The following is a 20,928-nucleotide window of genomic DNA, read 5'->3' as shown; positions in this document are numbered from 1 at the left end:
CCTCAAAATATTCAAAAGTCGGTCAGCATGCAAGTCCGAAGCAAATAAATGCACAAGGAGCAAGTAAGATGCATCATGATGGTCTTTTCCATTTTTGGTACACTTGTCCTAGACAGACTCAACCCCTGTGTTGAGCCTCCAAAGTCAAATGCACGTGATGCAAACAAACGTTCCTACTAGGGATCCGGCATGAAGCTGAGTTATTCTAGGTTCATAACCTGGGTATTTGTTCTAGATTGTGTACCCGAGCGGACAACTCGAGTCGAGGAGGGGGCTACGTACCGGGAACCAAAAGGCCATCCGATTTAGTAACTTGTCCGAGCCTCTTTCTTATTTCAAGGTATGACACTAACAGAATAGGGAGTCTCGACCAGCGAGCACATCCCCGGAGGTGAGAAAAGAAGGGTTTCGTAGCAGTTTATATATAGTTCAGATAATATCAAAGCGGTAAAAGCAGCATTTAGCACATTAGGCCCAAACATGTAAAAAATCAGATAAAACAAGCCAATTATAACAATTATTTAAAGCTTGAATTCTGAACCCTGAACCATAGATTCTGGGTCCAGTCCCTAGCAGAGTCCCTAGAGCTGTCACACCTCCTTTTTACCCGCGCCCGTAGGGGCGCAGATGGAATTTTTCCAATTAAAGGACAATCGAAACAGGATTTGTTTATTTATTTCAGAGTCGTCACTTGGGAGATTTAGGGTGTCCCAAGTCACCAGTTTAATCCCAAATCGAGGAAGAGAATGACTCTGTATTACAGTCCGCGAACCAGAAATTCGGATAAGGAATTCTGTTAACCCGAGAGAAGGTGTTAGGCATTCCCGAGTTCTGTGGTTCTAGCACGGTCGCTCAACTGTCACATTCGGCTTATTTATCTGATTTTAACAATTATGAGCTTATATGCAAGTTTTAACTCTTTACCGATTTTATTATTATTATTATTATTATTATTATTATTATTATTATTATTATTATTATTATTATTATTATAACAGAGAATTGCAACGTTGTGAGAACGTATCTCGAACCACGTCACATCAATGTACTCGTTTAATTCATCCCTTTTAAGCCTTCCTCTACCATTATGTTTTGTTCCCCATTAGCACTAAACAAATGCATTAGTTTAATAATAATTAAGTGCTTTACTGACAAGCCACTTAGCAAGACCATTTTGCCAACTTTTAAATCCCAAAACTACCCCTGAAACCCTTGTATATTACTGCCCTACCCTAAGCTTCATTGATCTGTTATTAAAACTCTATAAGTTGTAACCCTAACAACTAATCTCTAATTGATCACTAAATTACTACAGCTATAAACCAATTCCCACTATCAAATTCACACAGTGATTCAAAGCAGAAGACCAGATCACTTCAAACATGGCATCAATATAAGGGAATGAGTTGATCATATTGGGAACCAATCCTGATCAACTCAGACCTAGTGATTGAGCAGGGATTCAATAATACAAACCAAAATTGAAGCAGTATGAATCAACGAAGGAGGTTCATGCGAACAACTATAAAGAACAGGAGGTCAAACCAAGTACAGGGAATGAGCAAACACAACTCTAATTCAAGTATATACAAGATGCAGGATGGTAAACATACTGGTATGAACCAAAGGTTGAACTATTATCATGTTAACATAACATTCAAGCCTAAAAGACTAATCGACGACGCTTATTTAATTGATTATACAGGCTATAACATTTAGCAGTTAACAACAAACAATCAGAATAAACAGACCAACAAGTGATTCGAGTGGTATTGGCAAAAAACAGAGAACTTATAAACTAACAAATTACATGGCTAATAACATATATTCGACCATGAACAGAAGCAGACTCGACCAAATAAAAAGGTCTGATTGGAGAAGAAGAAGAAGTAATGAACAAAAACTGGATTATAACTAAACTAAACACAATTAACCGTAACAAAAATAGAACAAGAAAGAAAGGAGGAGAAAAAAAATACCTTAACAAAACAAAAACTAGACGAACCCAGGTCGAACTCTTGACCCGAACTTTTTGAGGTCGAACGGACCTTAATCGAGTGTTCTCAACGGAGAACACTTCGACTAAGGTCGATTAGACGCCCAAATTCCTTTAATTTCGGACAAAACCCAGGTTTGGTCTTTATAGGGGTCTTGGTTCCATTTGGGGTTCGAATGGTTCTAGCAAGATTCGAACCAGGCCAAAGGTATTTTGGGCACGAGGGAGGTCAGGGGGTGCCGTGGTGTGAGTTTGGGACTGGTTGGGGTAGGTTTATGTTTTGCTCGAATCTTCGATTGAAGATTCGAGAAGCTAGAGGTTGATTCGAGGCAAACGGTTAACGGATTCGTAACGAGGGTGGTCAGATGGCTTAGGGGTGTTAATTTGGTGACCGGCGGCGTTGTTGCCGCCGGGTTTCAGGCGAAGGTGTAACAATGGCGGCTAGGGTTTGGTCTGGTTCGTCTCTGAGCTTGAGAGAGAGACGATGGGGTGAGGGGGGTTTGGTTTGGGGGCGTGGGGTAAGGGATTAGGGTTATATACGGGAGGGGTGTTTGATCTTGGCCGTTGGATCAATCACGATCAACGGCCTGGATCATTTTACTAATAGGGAACGACATCGTTTGGCCATGCTACGAGACTGGGTCGACCCGGGGTGAAATGGACCGGGTTATGGGGGAAGCCTGGGACCGTTAGATCAAAAGGAACGGATGGTTCAGATTTAATCACCTGAAACGGTGTCGTTTGAACCAATGCTAGGGCTGAACTGGACCGTTTGATCTGTTTGATCAACGGTTCAGATTTGAGACGCCTAAACGGTGTCTTTTGAGTCATCCGAGAGATCAGGCATATTGGACCGGGTAAACGGGGTGTTTTGGGCCTGATTTTGGGTCCAAAAAAATGGCCCAGTTCCGAATGTGTTTTTTATTTCACTTGTTTTTCTTTTCTATTATTTTCCTTTTTAATTCTTAATTACCAAAAATTCTAAAATAAGTTGTTAAACCAAAATTAAATTAAAAATATTAATTAAACCTAAATAATAATTGACACACAAGATTAAATATTAATTAATAAAAAAATAAAATATGGTTCAATTAATTCCTAAGTGCACAATTAAATCCTAAACGTGCATGCAACATATATTTTTGTATTTTTAATTAATTAAAACAAGATAAACATTCACAGACAAAAATACAAACAATTAATCCAAAGATGCCACGCAAATTCTTAAAATTGTACCTAAAGGACATTTGTTTTATTTATTTTTTTTGATTTCTTTCGGAATAGTTTCCGTGAAGCAAAAATCACGTGCTCACACCTTCTTTAAATAATCAATTGCCTTTTGGAGTTCTATAGGAGTTCCAATAAGGTTTATGTCATCAACATATACGGCAAGTACACCAAATTCCGATGTTGTTTTCTTTATAAAAACACATTAACAAATGACATCATTTATATAACCTTCCTTTAATAAATACTCACTAAGACGATTATACCACATTCGTCCTGATTGCTTTAAACCATACAAAGATCTTTGCAATTTGATTGAAAATATTTCCCGAGACTTTGAATTATTTGCGTTAGGCATTTTAAATCCCTCGGGAATTTTCATGTATATCTCATTATCAAATGAGCCATAAAGGTAGGCGGTAACCACATCCACCAAATGCATGTCAAGCTTTTCATGGACAACAAAACTAATGAGATAACGGAGTGTTATAACATCTATAACAGGTGAATATGTCTCTTCATAATCGACACCAGGCCTTTGTGAAAATCCTTGTGCAACAAGGCGTGCCTTATATCTTTGTACCTCATTTTTCTCATTCCTCTTGCATACAAAGACCCATTTATAGCCAACATGCTTAACATCATTAGGTGTTTAGACTACAGGCCCAAAAACTTCATGTTTTGCAAGTGAATTCAACTTTGATTGGATTGCTTCTTGCCATTTTGGCCAATCACGTCTTTGTCGACATTCTCCAACAGATTGAGGTTCAAGATCCTCACTATCTTGCATAATGCTAGATGCAGCATTATATGCAAAGACATAATCCACCACTATATCCACTCGATTCAAATTTATCTCAATATCCATTGGATTTATTGATAGTTCCTTATTTTCTTGAGTCCCAGGCTCAGTGGTTTCTTCATGAATCTCAAAATTTATTAACTCATGGATTTCTTCGTGAAACTCTTTCGTAGTGTTATCTTGATCCTTTGTTTTCCTTTTTCTAGGATTTTGATACTTAGAACCTAATGGTCTGCCACATTTTAGGCATGCTTTTGACTCATTAGCTATGACACTAGAAGATTGTCCAACATGGACATCAATACGGATTGGAACATTCTCTGCTGGGATATGTGATTTTGTTATCCTTTTCAGATCCGTAAATGCATCTGGCATTTAGTTTACTATTTTTTGCAAATGAATAATATGTTGTACCTCTTTTTCACAAATAGAGGCACGTGAATCAAGATGAGACAATGATGGATTTTTTCACCAAATTTCCCGTTTGGTTTCACCCTGTTCTCCCCCTAATTTTGGGAAAAGTGTCTCATCGAATCGACAGTCTGCAAATCGTGCAGTGAACAGATCCCCCGTTAATGTTTCAAGATAGCGAATAATGGAGGGCGATTCAAACCCAACATAAGTAATAATAGCCTTTGGGGGCCCATTTTGGTGTGATATGGTGGTGCTACAGGCACATATACTGCGCATTTAAAAATTCTTAAATGAGATATATTAGGTTCATGATCCAAAACTAATTGCAACGGGGAATATTTATGATAATTTGTCAGTTTGAGACGAACTAGCATTGATGCATGCAAAATGGCGTGACCCCAAACAGAAATGGGTAACCTCGTTTTCATGAGTAACAGTCTTGCTATCAATTGCAGACGTTTAATTAAAGACTCTGCAAGGCCATTTTGAGTGTGAACATGAGCTACAGGATGTTCCACTTTTATCCCAATTGATAAGCAATAATCATTAAATGCTTGGAATGAAAACTCAGCAGCATTATCAAGTCTAATAGACTTAATTGGATTATCGGGGAATTGCGCCCATAAACGAATTATTTGTGCCATTAATTTTGCAAACGCGAGTTTGCGTGATGACAATAGGCACACATGAGACCATCTAGAAGATGCATCTATTAAGACCATGAAATATCTAAACAACCCACTAGGTGGGTGAATAGGTCCACAAATATCCCCTTGTATACGTTCCAAAAACACAAGGGACTCAATCCCAACCTTTGTTGGTGATGGTCTAATAATTAACTTGCCTTGATAACAGGAAGTGCAACAAAATTCATTATTTAAAAGAATCTTTAAATTCTTTAATGGATGCCCATTTGAGTTTTCTATAATTCGTCTCATCATAATTGATCCAAGGTGTCCCAATCGATCATGCCAATAAACAAAAGTATTGGAGTCAGTAACCTTTTGATTTACAATAGAATGTGCTTCAATTGCACTAATTCTTGTCCAATACAGGCCACAAGATAAAGATGGGAACTTCTCAATAACCCTCTTTTGGCCAGAGACATTCTTGGTAATGATGAGATATTCAAGATTATTCTCATCTATTGTCTCAATATGATATCCATTTCGTCGGATATCTTTAAAACTCAACAAGTTCCTCTTGGACTTGGAGGAGAACATTGCATTCTCTATGATAACTTGATAAGTATTGTTCCTTTAGGCAGAGTTATAGTAGCTCTTCCAGAGCCTTCAATCAGATTACTACTACCAGAAATTGTAGTAACATCTACCTTACACATACTTAAATAAGAGAAATATTTCTTCGCTTTGAATATTGTATGTGACGTACATGAGTCAATTAAACAAATATTTTTACAATTGAATTGTGATCCAATTTTGCTTTGAGAGATATCCATATTTGCTTGTATTTAAAATCAAATTATAGAATGTCAAGAATTTAAAAGAGAAAATTAAAGTAAAATACTTACCTTAAATTCAGAATTTAATCATGAAGAAAGTTCATGGAACAATTGACAATCATTATGCTCAATCCAAAAGCTTCTACTCAATTGGTTAGAGTCTCGTGCTGATAACGTGTTATAAAACAATAAAAGAAGAAGAAGAGTATTGCAGAGAAAAGTAGGGAGAGAGAATTCTTATTGATTTTAGGATGAATTACAAAGGAATAGAACCCCTCTATTTATAGAGAAAGAGTGACTTAGCCACCAAATAAAATCCCTAGAATCTCTTTAGAATATAGACATTCACCATAAATAAAATTTTATTTATACAATTAAGTCAATTTTTGTTAGATTTTTTGGTTATTTCGATTCCTTGTTGATTTTTAAAAATGTGTTATATATATATATATATATATATATATATATATATATATATATACACACACACACACACACTCTCTCTCACTCTCAAATACATATTGGAATGATTATACTATATTAGTTATGCGAAATACAAAAAAACAACCAAATAATAATAACGTATTAAATCTGCTTATTCCACCAACCAAACAGGTTCTTCTAACTGGTATAACTCATTTCCAGAAGCTCAAAGTGACAACACCAACACAGTGAAATCCCACTAGTGGGGTCTGGGGAGGGTAATGAGTATGCAGACCTTACCCCTGCCCGAAGGATACCCGAAGGGATAGAGAAGAAGTTCAAAGTGACAACCGTAAGATATCCTCCAATTTAAAATTTCTCAAAATCGTGCCAGAGGTACAGTACGGAGATATCCCATGATCCTTTTATCTTACAATTGAAAAACTATAAAATTTCTATCCTTGCCAATGACTGCTGTAAAATACAACTGCTACGCTTCAATTCCAAACTAATAATTGGGATTAGCTCTATGAACCCTATCTTATCAAGATGGCCATAAAATAGCAAGCAAGTTTTTGGATAAGAAAACATAGTGAACAATTACATTTCAAATCCTGAACATTGCTATATTAGAAACTAGATTTCACAGCATTACGTCCTGACAATAAATGTAAAACCACTGCCACAGTAAACTCTACCGACACATGGTTTTCTAGATTGTTCATTGCATAAACTTACAATCCGTGGGCCAGTTTGATCATCTGTATCTCCTAATCCAAGCTGACCATGTTCACCCCATCCCCATGTCATTACAGATCCGTCATCTGTAAAGTTAATAATGAAGATGAGCCAATACACTATTGATATTTTCTCACAATAAACTTTTGCATCAGATCCTCACCTGTTACCAAGGCAGAGTGCTCAGCTCCGGCGCCAATTTGGACAACCTTTCTACTATCAAAGTCAATGACTCTTTGCATGACAGCTTCATCTTCTTTGCGAAAGAAACAAAGTTGTATTCAGATTAAAGGGAGCAAATATTGAAAAGACGGAGCCACACAAATACTTTACGGGATATGATTTGAAATTTCAAATAGATTAAACCATTGACTAGTTAAAGTTTGATTGTTGGTGTTAAACTTACATTAGGTTCAGGTAGGGATAAATGTGAGATTTAGAGAACAAACACTTCGTTTTAGAGAACCCCAAATTTTCCTTAAAAGATAAATTATTTATCAACATAGAAAATGAATGGCCGCATATGAAAGGAATGGTTGTAGAGGTTCGTACCCCAAGTTTGTGATTAAGGCCTAGATGATTGATTTGATTAAAACCATTAAATTTTGGTATATGAAAACAGATAGTACTGGAGAAGGCATTGAGGTCCTTATACCAAGTGTTTTCAACATTACTTCACCTTACAACTTAATCAAGAAATGTAGATCTATATCTTTCCTAAAAGGAAATGTTCGCGCTAAGAGTAAAAATCATCCAAGGTGACAATCCAATCTCAAGAAGCATTGGATTTCACAAAATTCTGCAGAAGTTTATACAGATAGATAATCAAAGATCATTACCTGATATATGCTTCATCAAGTTGTCATTCTGAATACCCGTAGGAACATTATAATTGTATCTGCCAAGCATGTATACTTCCCCATCACCTATTAATGTGCGTGGTGAAAGTCTTCAGAATTTCCATATATCTGAGCTATTTCCTTAACGTATTTGCAGATTGATAATAAAGATCAACAGCTTAAAATACCTGTCAATACAAGAGCATGATTCCATCCTAAAGCGACTTGGATTAATGGTAAGTCTGCAGTAACACGGCAGGGTCTATACACATCTGAGGCGCCACAGAATGCTCTTCCCCATATATATAAATGCCCATTCACTTAAAAAAAACAAATTTTAGCAATATATAACAGGTAAAAGAATTACCAACTTGAAAAGATTGTCAGATGAAGCTACAACCACCAAGTAGTGGATGCTGCGACTAGATAAAGGTTGGGGCCCGCAATTATCAGTATTGGATTATAGAATGGAGTACTCAGAAACTTACGAGATATTGCTGCACTATGATCTCCATTTGCAGCGATAATCCTGATTTTGACATTTTCCAAACCCAAAGTAACATGAGGAATACTAAGTGACTTCTGTTTGTCATCAGATATACCGAGTTGACCACGTTTTCCAGAGCCAAATCCATAGATAAGATCCTCGGTATCTCCTAATAGAAGTTAATTGAAGTGAAAAATCAGCTTAACGCAAATCAATATGCATGCTTATGTACATACAAGTGTGTTAAGAGGCCTGAATGATGTGACTGGTCATAACTATCCAATTTCATTTCAAGCTCATGGCAATAACCCATTGAAAGTAAAGCTGTATAGTGCCAGCGAAAGTTTAAGAGAAGCATTTACATCACTAATTACCAAACTAGACTATGACACATTATACGAATGAACAGATATACAGCACGCACCGTTCTCAGAAAGCAGCAATTTTGTTAATATAACCAGATGAACAAAGAAATGCAAGTATTAGGCCTACTTTACCTTTTAGTAAGACAAGTGAATGGCGCATACCACAAGCAATTTGCACGACATGCCTAGTCTTAAAGTGCAACACTTGTACAGGAGAACATCTTGAGACATAATCCCCATGCCCAAGCTGACCAAATGAACCATCTCCACAAGTGAATACGTAACCAGTGTCTGATAATAGTAAAAAATTTACACTCAAAGACAAGTTAAAAGAGGTATTCAGCTAAACAAGAACCATCTCCACAAGTCAATACCATAATTATTATTGCAGCAACAGAACATAAAACATTCAAGAATATATTAAGCCAAAAAGTTGTACAGCTAATCTAGATGACAACAAAAGTTCATATTCATCTGTTCGGCAAAAGCTTTCGATTACCATGAAGAAAAGAACTTTAGGAGTAACCTAGTGCATAAATAGTTCCTCGCAGAATGGCTCTAACTAGGATATAAGGAATTCTGCTTTAGTCATCTGCACATTTAATATACCCTAAGCATAAATGAGTTAACTTTAACTAGAGATGTCGTGAAACATAATTGAAATCTCAACGCATGAAATTTCAATTTCAACAGAACTAATAATATCTAAATAAGGGTTACTGATGAGTAACTTGAAGTAAAGTATTCCAGAAGCAAAAACCTTACAGTATGAAGAATAATAATCCAATCTCAGATAAGATTTACAGATGAAGCAGAAAGAAAGAAACCTGACACGAATCCTGAGTGATTCCATCCAGCAGAAGCATGTGTAATAAAGACGCCTTCCAAAGATTCCACATACTTTGGGTGTAAGCAGTTAACCATCTCTACATGACCTAACCGACCAGATGTACCCCTCCCCCATGTTAGCACTCTTCCACCTGCAAAACTGTATCGGTAAAAAATATACCAGACACGTGGCAGACACAGGATTCAACATGTGGCAAGCAAATTAAGGTTATGATAGTCAACTTCAAGTCAGTCGGAGTCGTCCAGACCGAAGACTGAACACCAATGAGCTGATCAAGGGATCACTCTTCCCGTGAAAGATCAAATATGGAACGATTCCTCCGGATGGTCTGAAGCAGCATCCGGAGAGTTATCACCCATTGAACAGCAATTTCGAGATATCTACCTTCCCCCATTAAACACCATCAGCAGTAACGATTCAATCATCATAATTATCAGCAATGGCAATGTATAGGAGTGATTCTAGGGATCGGTTGACTAGCTCATACATACCCTTCTTCCCCACAATAAGAATCTTTTCTCTCATTCTTCATTAATTTGATTAGTTTAGTTACATCCTTATTTCCATTACACTGTTTTTCATCAGCAATGGTTTTAGTTATCTAGGTTTAATCAAGTTGGTTGTGCCCTAATTCCATAGTTTTAATTACTTAATCTAATAACCAGATTTTAGGTTAAACAACCCCCCCCCCCCCCAAACAAACTGTGTCTTTTTTCCTTTGAAAAGTAAAAATCTTTCCATTGAATCTCAAACCAAGATGGTATCTTTACATAACAAGCTTTTGTGAAAGTTCAAAATTTTCTATTGGTTCTCACATCAAGATGGTGTCATCTGAACCCATCAACTTTTTTTAAAAAAAGTATTAAAATAAATTTTTTTTCATTGAAGCTCCCATCAAGTAATGGTGCCATCATTACTCCAGAACCTCATCAAATTTTTTTTTTCTTTTTTGGATATAAAATGTTTACATAAAGAGCTCACTCCAAATAGGTGTCATCTGTACAGTAAAACCCTATCAAGTTTTTCTTTTTTTAAAGTAAAAATCATTTCATTGAATTTCAAACCAAAAAGGTGCAATCTTTAATGCAAAACCCAAGCCCCATCAAGTTAAAAACAAATTACAGGGAGATAAATACACAGAACAAAAGAAAAATGCAAACTGAAGAGTAGATAAAAGTGCAGACCAGGAGTGAGGGCAATGACATGGGCACCACCACAGGAGAGATAAGAGATGGAAGTAAAAGAAGAGAGAGAATGAATGAGTTGAGGTTGGTGTTCATCTTGGAGTTTTCCTGTTCCTAATTGTCCCTCAGTTCCTGCTCCCCAGCTCCATATTTCTTCTTTTACTAACCCTTCTTTTTCTTCTTCTTGTTCTATAACTCTTTCTGTTTCTTCCATCATTTTGGACATCTGATCAATCTGAGTTCCTATAAATTGACGGCTTTGTTCCTCTCTTCTCTTTTTATTGGAATAACTTTGATTACCTTTACAGGTTCTATATCCACACTTGAGTACCACGGTCAAAATATTTTAATTTTTAGTGTATATTCAAATACGATATTTGGGAGTACTAATAGTCCTGAAAATCTTTTAATCATAATTTTTATCGTTGAAAATATTCTCAAATATTACTACTAATCAAACAAAAAGTAGTCAGACTCTTAAAATGCCCTTATGTTATCCGAAATGGCTCAATTTTATCTTTCCTGTTTGGTCTATTTATATCATTGCGTTGGCAAATTGTTTCTTATTCACTCTTACCATTAAGGAAAACTAGTGTGAAATGAGTGAATTCTCGAAGAAAAAGTTCAAATTTACCCCTCAATTTTTAATTACGATTCGAGATTATCTACGGGTAGAACTCCATTAGGGGGTCAAGGGCGAAAACGAGATTTGTTTTAAGGATATGATAATAAGCACGAAGGCCCTTAACGAAATGTCGTTCGCCTTTTTTACCCTTTAAAAACATATTTTACATTGGACAAAATTGTAAAATAAAAAAAATTTCCTTATATTTAGGAGTTCTAAATAAAAAAAATCTAATATAATTAAATGTTTGATATCTTCTCCTAATAAAGATACAATATATTAAGACGTAAAAGAATACAAAAAAGTAGGAGGAAATTTTTTTGTTTGTTTCCAACAAGAAAACTTCACGTTTTTGTGTGATATTTTTTTTTCTTTGTCCTTGTTTAATCATTAAGACCAATTTTACCTTTATTTTTCTTTCATATGATTTATTTGTTTTTTGAAAAATTAAATCATAAGTATTTTCTTAGAAGCTTGGTTGTTAAATTCGTTAAAATTTACTACGGCATTAGGTTTTGAAATAATAATTATTGTTGAAAAATATAGTAATCATTAATTTGTGATAAAAAATTAATTATCATAATTTAATTTACATAAATACCTAAATTACCTCATTGCATATGTTAAAATAAATAAATGGAAAAGGACTTTTATTTTTTGGTAAAAAAGAAACCAATATTATTACTAAGAAAGTTTATTACATAATTTAACTTTATAAAACATGAATTAGTTACTACTAAATTCATCTTATAGCTAATAGGATTTTTTTATAATATATAACTGATTATGTCACTAAGTAGGATTAGCAATGAATTTTATTATTTAACTACATAATTTATGTATCGCTAATTTTTCTTCTCTTTGTAGATAACTTGTCTTAGAATACATGGTACCTAGACGACTACTTTGATACGAAATTAATGTAAAAGAACGAGATACATAATAACATCAAACTTTCAAGATTATCTTGGTTGTTGTCATACTTAGATAGGCTATCCGTTACTTTTTTCGACTAAGTAGGCTCAATATTTATCATATTCAAGAGCTTATATTTTTAAAAATCTTATTTTCAGGGGCATATGTTTTTTTTTATAATTTTGTACGCATCAATAAAAGGTACACGCATCGCGCGTATCCTGGCACGAAGCCTCTTAGCGAAATGTCATTCGCCTTTTTTACCCTTTAAAAATAGATGTTATATTGATTATAATTATAATTTAATTATTCTACTAATATTTAATACTTTAAAATCAACTAAATGTTGGTCAGAAACTCCTAAATTTTAGGAATTTAAAACCAAATAAAAATTTACTTATAAATCCTTACCTTAAATAAATTGTGTAAAATAATTATAACTTTTTCTTATGATTAATTATTAGAAAAAATGTATATAAATGTGTTATAAATCTACTAATAAAATTTTAGATCTAATTTTAAGTCTTCAAAAATTAAAGATTATTAATAATATGTAAACCAAACTTACAACATATTAGGTCGAGTATGAAAATATATATAAATAAGTTTAATATGATATGCTTACGTTTTGAAAATAATAGTAGTATTTTAATTTAAAGTAATAAGTACTTTAATGTACTTTGAGTTAATTATTATTTGACTAAGTTGAATACATATTGAAAATTTATACACATATTAAATTACAAATCCAATTACAATACTCGAAAAGTAAAACATAGATAAGATAAATTTATATATTGAAATTAATGAAAATAAATTAGAAACATTTAGTCATAAGTAATTTAAGGTAGTAGTTAAAACAGAAAAAATAAAACATAGACATCTTTTTTTTTTGTCAAAAAAACATAGACATTGAAATGTATAAATTGATATTCCTTATTGAAATAGCTATACAAAATCAATATCTTTTGTTAAAATAAATTTACACATTTATTTTAATTCAAAAAAATATATTTATATAAATTTTTAAAAGTTTTATACTCATTTAGATAGGTTACACGCGCAACGCGCGTACCATAAGACTAGTATTAAATTAAAAGTTTAATGAACGATAAAATTGCTCAATTTCAGTTAGTACACAATAAATTTGACCATTTTCCCTTTTTAAAATTTATTTGAGTTCAAAAAATTGAGACTGAAAATATCTTGAACTATCAACATGAAAGTATCTTTACGGCGATTTATTTAGTTGTGGGAGGAGTATAAAACTAAACTACTGTTTTCAAGCGGACTAATTAAATAGTGAAAAGTATACTACGAATATGACGCTTTCTCCTCACAATATTTTCGTACTTCAGAAAAATAAGATACAATATAATAATTATATTCGTATTGATCCTCAGAGATCAAACAAATAATTATAATTATAATTATAGTCCGTTAAATTGAAATGAAAGTGATGAAATTTTAGAACTGGCGAGAGTTTTATCTTTTTTCTAACCACAAGGTGTTCACTAACTTCCTAACCAGTTTTTTAAAGTTAATTGGCTTTACTTTTTGTCAAAGTAGGTACGCATGTAGTTTCAATGAAGAATATCAAAAAAACCAGAAACCAGTGCTAGCTCCTTCACTGTTGTTGGGATTGTCGAAAATAGAATAGATTTCACTCCAAGTCATGATACCATGTTGTCACACCTTCTTTTGGCGCGCCTACCCCAAAGGATAAATGCGCGAGGGGAGTTTTTCCAATTTAAGTGACAATATTCGAAATAGAATTATTTATTTAATTCAGAGTCGCCACTTGGGAAAGGTTTGGCTTTTGGTGTCCCAAGTCACCGGTTTATCTTGAATCCCAAATCGAGGAAATTTTCGACTTTCCAAATGAAGTCTGCGAACCAGAAATTCTAAGTAAGTAATTCTGTTGACCCGAGGGAAGGTGTTAGGCACCCTCGAATCCCGTGGTTCTAGCACGGTCGCTTAAATTGTTATAATGGCTAAATATCTGATTTAAATACATGTTATGACTTATGTGCTTTTATTAAGTTTAAACTGTTTTTATTATTATTATCATTTATTACTTTTATAGAATTGCAACGTCGTGAAAATGCATCTCGAACCACGTCACAATCAATGCACCCGTGGTTGTTAATACATTCCGACTCCGTTGAGATTCGAATTTGGGTCACATAAATGCGCACCCGATTTTAAGAAGGTATTTTAATTAAAATCGCGCCTAAAGAGTCTAACGCGTAATCATCTTTGGGGAAGGCAGTGAAATTCACTAAACAGTCCATCCCAAATTCTAAGTATTTTATTTTTGACCAATTATTGAGGGCCCCGCAATTTACATTTTTATTTGGCAAGGCTCGTCTCATTTTTTGAAAGGATAAACCTACAGCGACTACATTTCTATCATGTTTGTCTCTAAAAATGAAGGAAAATACATGCCAATTAACGTGCTTGGCCAGCTCCGGCCTCTTATTAATTATCAGATTAATTATTTATGAGGCGGGAATTGTTTCATGCCTTATTCCATGAGCGAACATGCTTTTAACTTAATAAAGGAAGTTGCATACAAGATTAATAACATGCTAAACTCACGCTAAACATCCTTCGAGTTTGAATTTAAACTAACTTATTTAAACTAGATTAATGGAATTAACTACTAGAAGCTGCTACTAATGGGATTCGAACATGGTCCTATAGACTGCCTAACGAGATCCAATTTGATAGAGTTAGTTTAAATGACTTAGAACTATGTTGCGCCTTTTGCCAAATTAGAAACAACCTGCCTTACGTGTTTAAAATAAGAATAGAGATGAGATTTAACTATCGATATACTAAACACCTGTGTACTCTAAGTCATACAGACAACTAAATAACTAAGATCAACAGTGTTAAACAAACTAAGTTTCAATTAAGTACGAGCTACCTAATGTATTTTCTATTGAGTTACAAACTAACAAATTACACAAATCTAACAACATTTTATAAAACTGTAATTACAGCAGCAAATGATTAAACTCCTTCGCATCTTTCATTTCATGCTTTCATTGTTACATCAATGTGAAATTCTAGTGTGTACCTGGATGTTGAAACGCAAAAAGAAGAAGAAGAAGGTAGAGATATCAGCAGCAGCAACAAAAGAATGGCAGCAGCAACAACAGTCGTAACGAACATTAGCAAATAGCCAAGAATCCAGTTGCAATCAAACAGCAAATAACAACAACTAACCAACCCGCGAACGACCAAAGCCCAGGAAATCAAAATATGGCCCAGAAACACACAAATTGCAGAGGAGAAAACTATTAATATTCAGATGAGTCCAGACAACTCCAAAAACTTCAAACACCGGACAGGATTCCTATTTCAAACTATCCTTCTGTTCTTTTATTAGGTGCTGGAGTTGAAATTTAGTTTAGCAATTGGAAACAAACCAGAAGAAGAGGCAATGAAACCGTGCTTTTCTCTTTAGCTCTCAAAACCTTGAACTCTTTTTCCTCCTCCTTTTTTTTCAGTTCTCCCTGCACTCTTTTTATAGCTACACACAGACTCCTCCTGCCAGCTCTTAGAGCAACTAGTCAAATAAAATATTGATTTCTTCCCATGCTCTCCCTTCTGCTTTTTCACTCAAAGTTTAAAACTAAAAGTATTCCCAACAGATTCCCCTGACAGCCCTCCTTTCATTATTACAATGGTTTATCCTTTTATTAAACTAAATAAGTGTGGGTAGCATGAGTATGTCCTGACAGCACATGCTGTCAAGTTACTTTAATTCATAAAAAAAAACTACAATGCACATGCTGTCCAACATCTAAAATGAATAACATGCCAGCAATTCTATATCACTTCGAATTAAACTCTGAAATCTATATTAAAACTGCAGCTATAATCAATTCGAACACCTAAATTCTGGGTTGGAACTTCAAAAAAAAATCAACACTAACAACAAAAGCTTAGCAGAACATTGAAGCTGAAATTGAAACTGAAATCAAAATGTATCGACGCTTAATAGAAAACTCAGTAACAACATTACCATGAATCAGAACACAAGTCTAGCTAACTATCAAGGTCAAACTTCCCAAATCACCAACTGCACACTGTGGGAATGATTGATTTATAATTCCAAATTAAGCTGAAATGGAGCGAAAGAAATCTTACGAATATACTGAACTCAACGAAGATTGAACGAATATCAAAGAACAAAGAAAGCACACATCACATATAGGGGACAACTGGACCAATGTCATACATCATTTAAACAAGAATACCAAAAACATACTGAAATGGACTTGGAACCAAATCCAGGATTAGAACTAACTATCAGGTTAAAACTGGCTCACACATAACGAACTATAAATTGACCGAAGAATTTACAACATGTAACCAAACAATCAGAGGAACTGGACCTAATAAAAGGTCTGATGAAAAAAGAGAAGCACTGAACCAAAGACAAGAAACAAATCAAGACAAAGATACAATTTAAAATAGACAAACAAAACTATAGAAGGCAACAAAAGGAATTAAGGAGAACATACTGTTCTTTTCTCAGATTTCAAACAGTATGTTCTTTCGAACTTGAGTCCTAATCAGTATTATACGTCTATTTCGTGAGAAATAGGCCTACAATACTGAATAGAAACCAATCGACCTTGAAGCTTTGACACGTCTTGAACTGTTGAAAACCCTAGATCCGTTATTAGACGGCTTTTAACTCATGTTCGAACCAATCTGGTCAGGGATTAAGGACGAGGAAGTAAAGGGGATTATTGGGTGTTAGTCTGGGGTTGGTTCGTACAAGCTGAGGTTTGGGATGTGGGTTGATTCGAACCAAATGGTTTGCAGATCTGTGTCCAGGGGGTCGAGGTGCATCAGGGGTGTTACTTTGGTGGTCACCGGCATCGTTGCCGCCCGGTTCATGGTGAGAGTGCACAGGGGCGGCTAGGGTTTGAGAGGTCTGGGTTTGGGTTTGGGTTTGGGACGATGAAGGGGGGTGTTCGGATGGGGGTGTGGGGTAAAGTTTGGAGTTTATATACGTAGTGGGTGGTTAGATCCTGGCCGTTGGATGAAGTGAGATCAAGGGCCAGGATCTTTCACTTAATGAGGAACGGTGTCGTTCCACCTAAAAGGAGGTTGGGCTGGTCCGGGGTTGAACGGGTCGGGCATATGGGAATGGCCTGAGGCCGTTGGATGGGATTGGGTTAACGGTTGAGATTAGACGGCCCTATACGGCGTCGTTTGGGTAAGTGATTGGCCTGATCTGGGTCGTTCCTCTGAATCAATCAACGGCTCAAAAGGGTGATGCCAATACGGCGTCGTTTGGGGCGTTTCTAAGAAGACCTGATTCTGTTTGTAGACTTTGATCCGAATCTTGATACTCGCAAGTTGTAGGCGCTTGTTTATTTCTGCAGTATTGAGTGAAACGGGATTGGCGGAGCTCGGGAATTTGATCAAATTTTGACCGACCTGCCCTTTGTTTGTTCCAATATTTAGGAACATCTTCTTTTTGTTCTTTTCTTCTTTTCTTTATTCTGGATTGAGACTCATCCCGTATGTCATCTCGATCCATGGGCCTCGAGGTCAGACCTGCTGAGACAACAAAACAAACGAACGAATTTTTCTGCCCCAGTTTCACTAGGAAAATTTCGCGAGTTAATTGCCATAAAAATCTACAGGATTGATGAGGGGGTTGGAAACATCTAGTCTAAAAGGCGCAACTCAGGGATTGGTGCCCTAATGTCGCAAAAGATAAGAATGCGCAACTTAGGGATTGGAGTCCTAATGCTGGCTAAAGAAAATTGCTCAACTCAGGGATTGGAGCCCTAATGTCGGCTAAAAAAAAATCGCTCAACTCAGGGATTGGAGCCCTAATATCGGCCAACAGGAAAAATGCTCAACTCAGGGGTTGGAGCCCTCATGCTGGCTAAAGAAAAACTCTCAACTCAGGGATTGAAGCCCTGATGCTGGCCAAAAGCAAAACGCTCAACTCAGGGATTGGAGCCCTAATGCTAGCTAACAGGAAAAATGCTCAACTCAGGGATTGGAGCCCTAATGTAGGCTAAATGGAAAAATGCTCAACTTAGGGATTGGAGCCCTAATGCTGGCTAAAACAAAATGCTCAACTCAAGGATTGGAGCCCTAATGCTGGCTAACAGGAAAAACGCTCAACTCAGGGATTGGAGCCCTAATGCTGGCTAAAATGGAAAAATGCTCAACTCAGGGATTGGAGCCCTAATGCTGGCTAACAGGAAAATGCTCAACTCAGGGATTGGAGCCCTAATGCCGGCTAAAGGAAAGACTGCTCAACTCAGGGATTGGAGCCATAATGCTGGCTAAAGGAAAAATGCTCAACTCGGGGATTGGAGCCCTAATGCTAGCTAAGACAAAACGCTCAACTCAGGGATTGGAGCCCTAATGTTGGCTAAAGGAAAAATGCTCAACTCAGGGATTGGAGCCCTAATGCTGGCTAAATGGAAAAGCGCTCAACTCAGGGATTGGAGCCCTAATGTCGGCTAACAGGAAAAACGCTCAACTCAGGGATTTGAGCCTTAATGCTGGCTAACAAAAATGCTCAACTCAGGGATTAGAGCCCTAATGCTGGCTAACAGGAAAAACGCTCAACTCAGGGATTGGAGCCCTAATGCAGGCTAAATGGAAAAATGCTCAACTCAGGGATTGGAGCCCTAATGCTGGCTAAAACAAAACGCTCAACTCAAGGATTGGAGCCCTAATGCTGGCTAACAGCAAAACGCTCAACTCAGGGATTGGAGCCCTAATGCTGGCTAAAATGGAAAAATGCTCAACTCAGGGATTGGAGCCCTAATGCTGGCTAACAGGAAAATGCTCAACTCAGGGATTGGAGCCCTAATGCTGGCTAAAGAAAAAATGTTCAACTCAGGGATTGGAGCCCTAATGCTGGCTAAAGGAAAGACTGCTCAACTCAGGGATTGGAATCCTAATGCTGGCTAAAGGAAAAATGCTCAACTCGGGGATTGGAGCCCTAATGTTGGCTAAAGGAAAAACGCTCAACTCAGGGATTGGAGCCCTAATGCTGGCTAAAGGAAAAATGCTCAACTCAGGGATTGGAGCCCTAATGCTGGCTAAATGGAAAAGCGCTCAACTCAGGGATTGGAGCCCTAATGTCGGCTAACAGGAAAAACGCTCAACTCAGGGATTGGAGCCCTAATGTTGGCTAACAAAAATGCTCAACTCAGGGATTGGAGCCCTAATGCTGGCTAAATGGAAAAACGCTCAACTCACGGATTAGAGCCCTAATGCTGGGGAAAAACGCTCAACTCAGGGATTGGAGCCCTAATGCTGGCTAACAAAAATGCTCAACTCAAGGGATTGGAGCCCTAATGCTGGCTAACAGGAAAAATGCTCAACTCAGGGATTGGAGCCCTAATGCTGGCTAACGGGAAAAACGCTCAACTCAGGGATTGGAGCCCTAATGCTGGCTAACAGGAAAATGCTCAACTCAGGGATTGGAGCCCTAATGCTGGCTAAAGAAAAAATGCTCAACTTAGGGATTGGAGCCCTAATGCTGGCTAAAGGAAAGACTGCTCAACTCAGGGATTGGAACCCTAATGCTGGCTAAATGGAAAAGCGCTCAACTCAGGGATTGGAGCCCTAATGTCGGCTAACAGGAAAAACGCTCAACTCAGGGATTGGAGCCCTAATGCTGGCTAACAAAAATGCTCAACTCAGGGATTGGAGCCCTAATGCTGGCTAAATGGAAAAACGCTCAACTCACGGATTAGAGCCCTAATGCTGGGGAAAAACGCTCAACTCAGGGATTGGAGCCCTAATGCTGGCTAACAAAAATGCTCAACTCAGGGATTGGAGCCCTAATGCTGGCTAACAGGAAAAATGCTCAACTCAGGGATTGGAGCCCTAATGCTGGCTAACGGGAAAAATGCTCAACTCAGGGATTGGAGCCCTAATGCTGGCTAAAGAAAAAATGCTCAACTTAGGGATTGGAGCCCTAATGCTGGCTAAAAGAAAGACTGCTCAACTCAGGGATTGGAGCCCTAATGCTGGCTAAGACAAAACGCTCAACTCAGGGATTGGAGCCCTAATGCTGGCTAAAGGAAAAACGCTCAACTCAGGGATTGGAGCCCTAATGCTGGCTAAATGGAAAAATGCTCAACTCAGGGATTGGAGCCCTAATGCTGGCTAACAGAAAAAACGCTCAACTCAGGGATTGGAGCCCTAATGCTGGCTAAATGGAAAAATACTCAACTCAGGGATTGGAGCCCTAATGCTGGCTAACAGGAACAACGCTCAACTCAGGGATTGGAGCCCTAATGCTGGCCTACAGAAAATTGGGGATTCTAACTAACCCTCTTTTTTTTTTGAGTTTTCTTCTTACTTCTTTTTTTTTTGTTTAGTAAAATGTAGGAGAGAATTTTGGGGAAACTTCCCTATTGGGTAGATTCCTTATTGCAAAGCTTTTTCTTACATTCACATATTTCTTTTCTTTTTTGGGCGACACCTGCTTCTTGCACGGTTGCTTTGGATCACACCTGTTTCAATTTTCCAAACAAAGAACAATTGTCAGTTTGAAAAATGGTGGTTGGTTCGGTGACCTTGATTGTTCCA

General features: G+C 36.7%; 1 protein-coding gene across 2 annotated transcripts; it reads right to left on the bottom strand.

The window, feature by feature from the left end:
* Positions 1 to 6,876: 6,876 nt before the first annotated feature.
* On the bottom strand, positions 6,877 to 11,130 carry LOC107808894 (ultraviolet-B receptor UVR8-like). Of its 2 annotated transcripts, none has more exons than XM_016633460.2 (8): positions 10,788 to 11,130; positions 9,581 to 9,733; positions 8,886 to 9,044; positions 8,390 to 8,557; positions 8,090 to 8,221; positions 7,902 to 7,988; positions 7,226 to 7,318; positions 6,877 to 7,148 (listed from the first exon to the last, which is right to left on the bottom strand). In XM_016633460.2, the coding sequence occupies exons 1-8, from the start codon at positions 11,011 to 11,013 to the stop codon at positions 6,976 to 6,978; spliced, it is 1,191 nt and encodes a 396-aa protein (XP_016488946.1). In that variant the 5' UTR covers positions 11,014 to 11,130; the 3' UTR covers positions 6,877 to 6,975. The 2 variants fall into 2 exon arrangements, with proteins under 2 accessions (XP_016488946.1, XP_016488952.1); XM_016633466.2 differs by having other exon boundaries at positions 7,226 to 7,315.
* Between the last annotated feature and the right edge of the window lie 9,798 nt (positions 11,131 to 20,928).

The sequence above is a fragment of the Nicotiana tabacum genome, chromosome 20 (assembly GCF_000715075.1).
Source record: "Nicotiana tabacum cultivar K326 chromosome 20, ASM71507v2, whole genome shotgun sequence".
Lineage (NCBI taxonomy): Eukaryota > Viridiplantae > Streptophyta > Magnoliopsida > Solanales > Solanaceae > Nicotiana > Nicotiana tabacum.
This window is presented reverse-complemented; position numbering and strand designations above follow the sequence as displayed.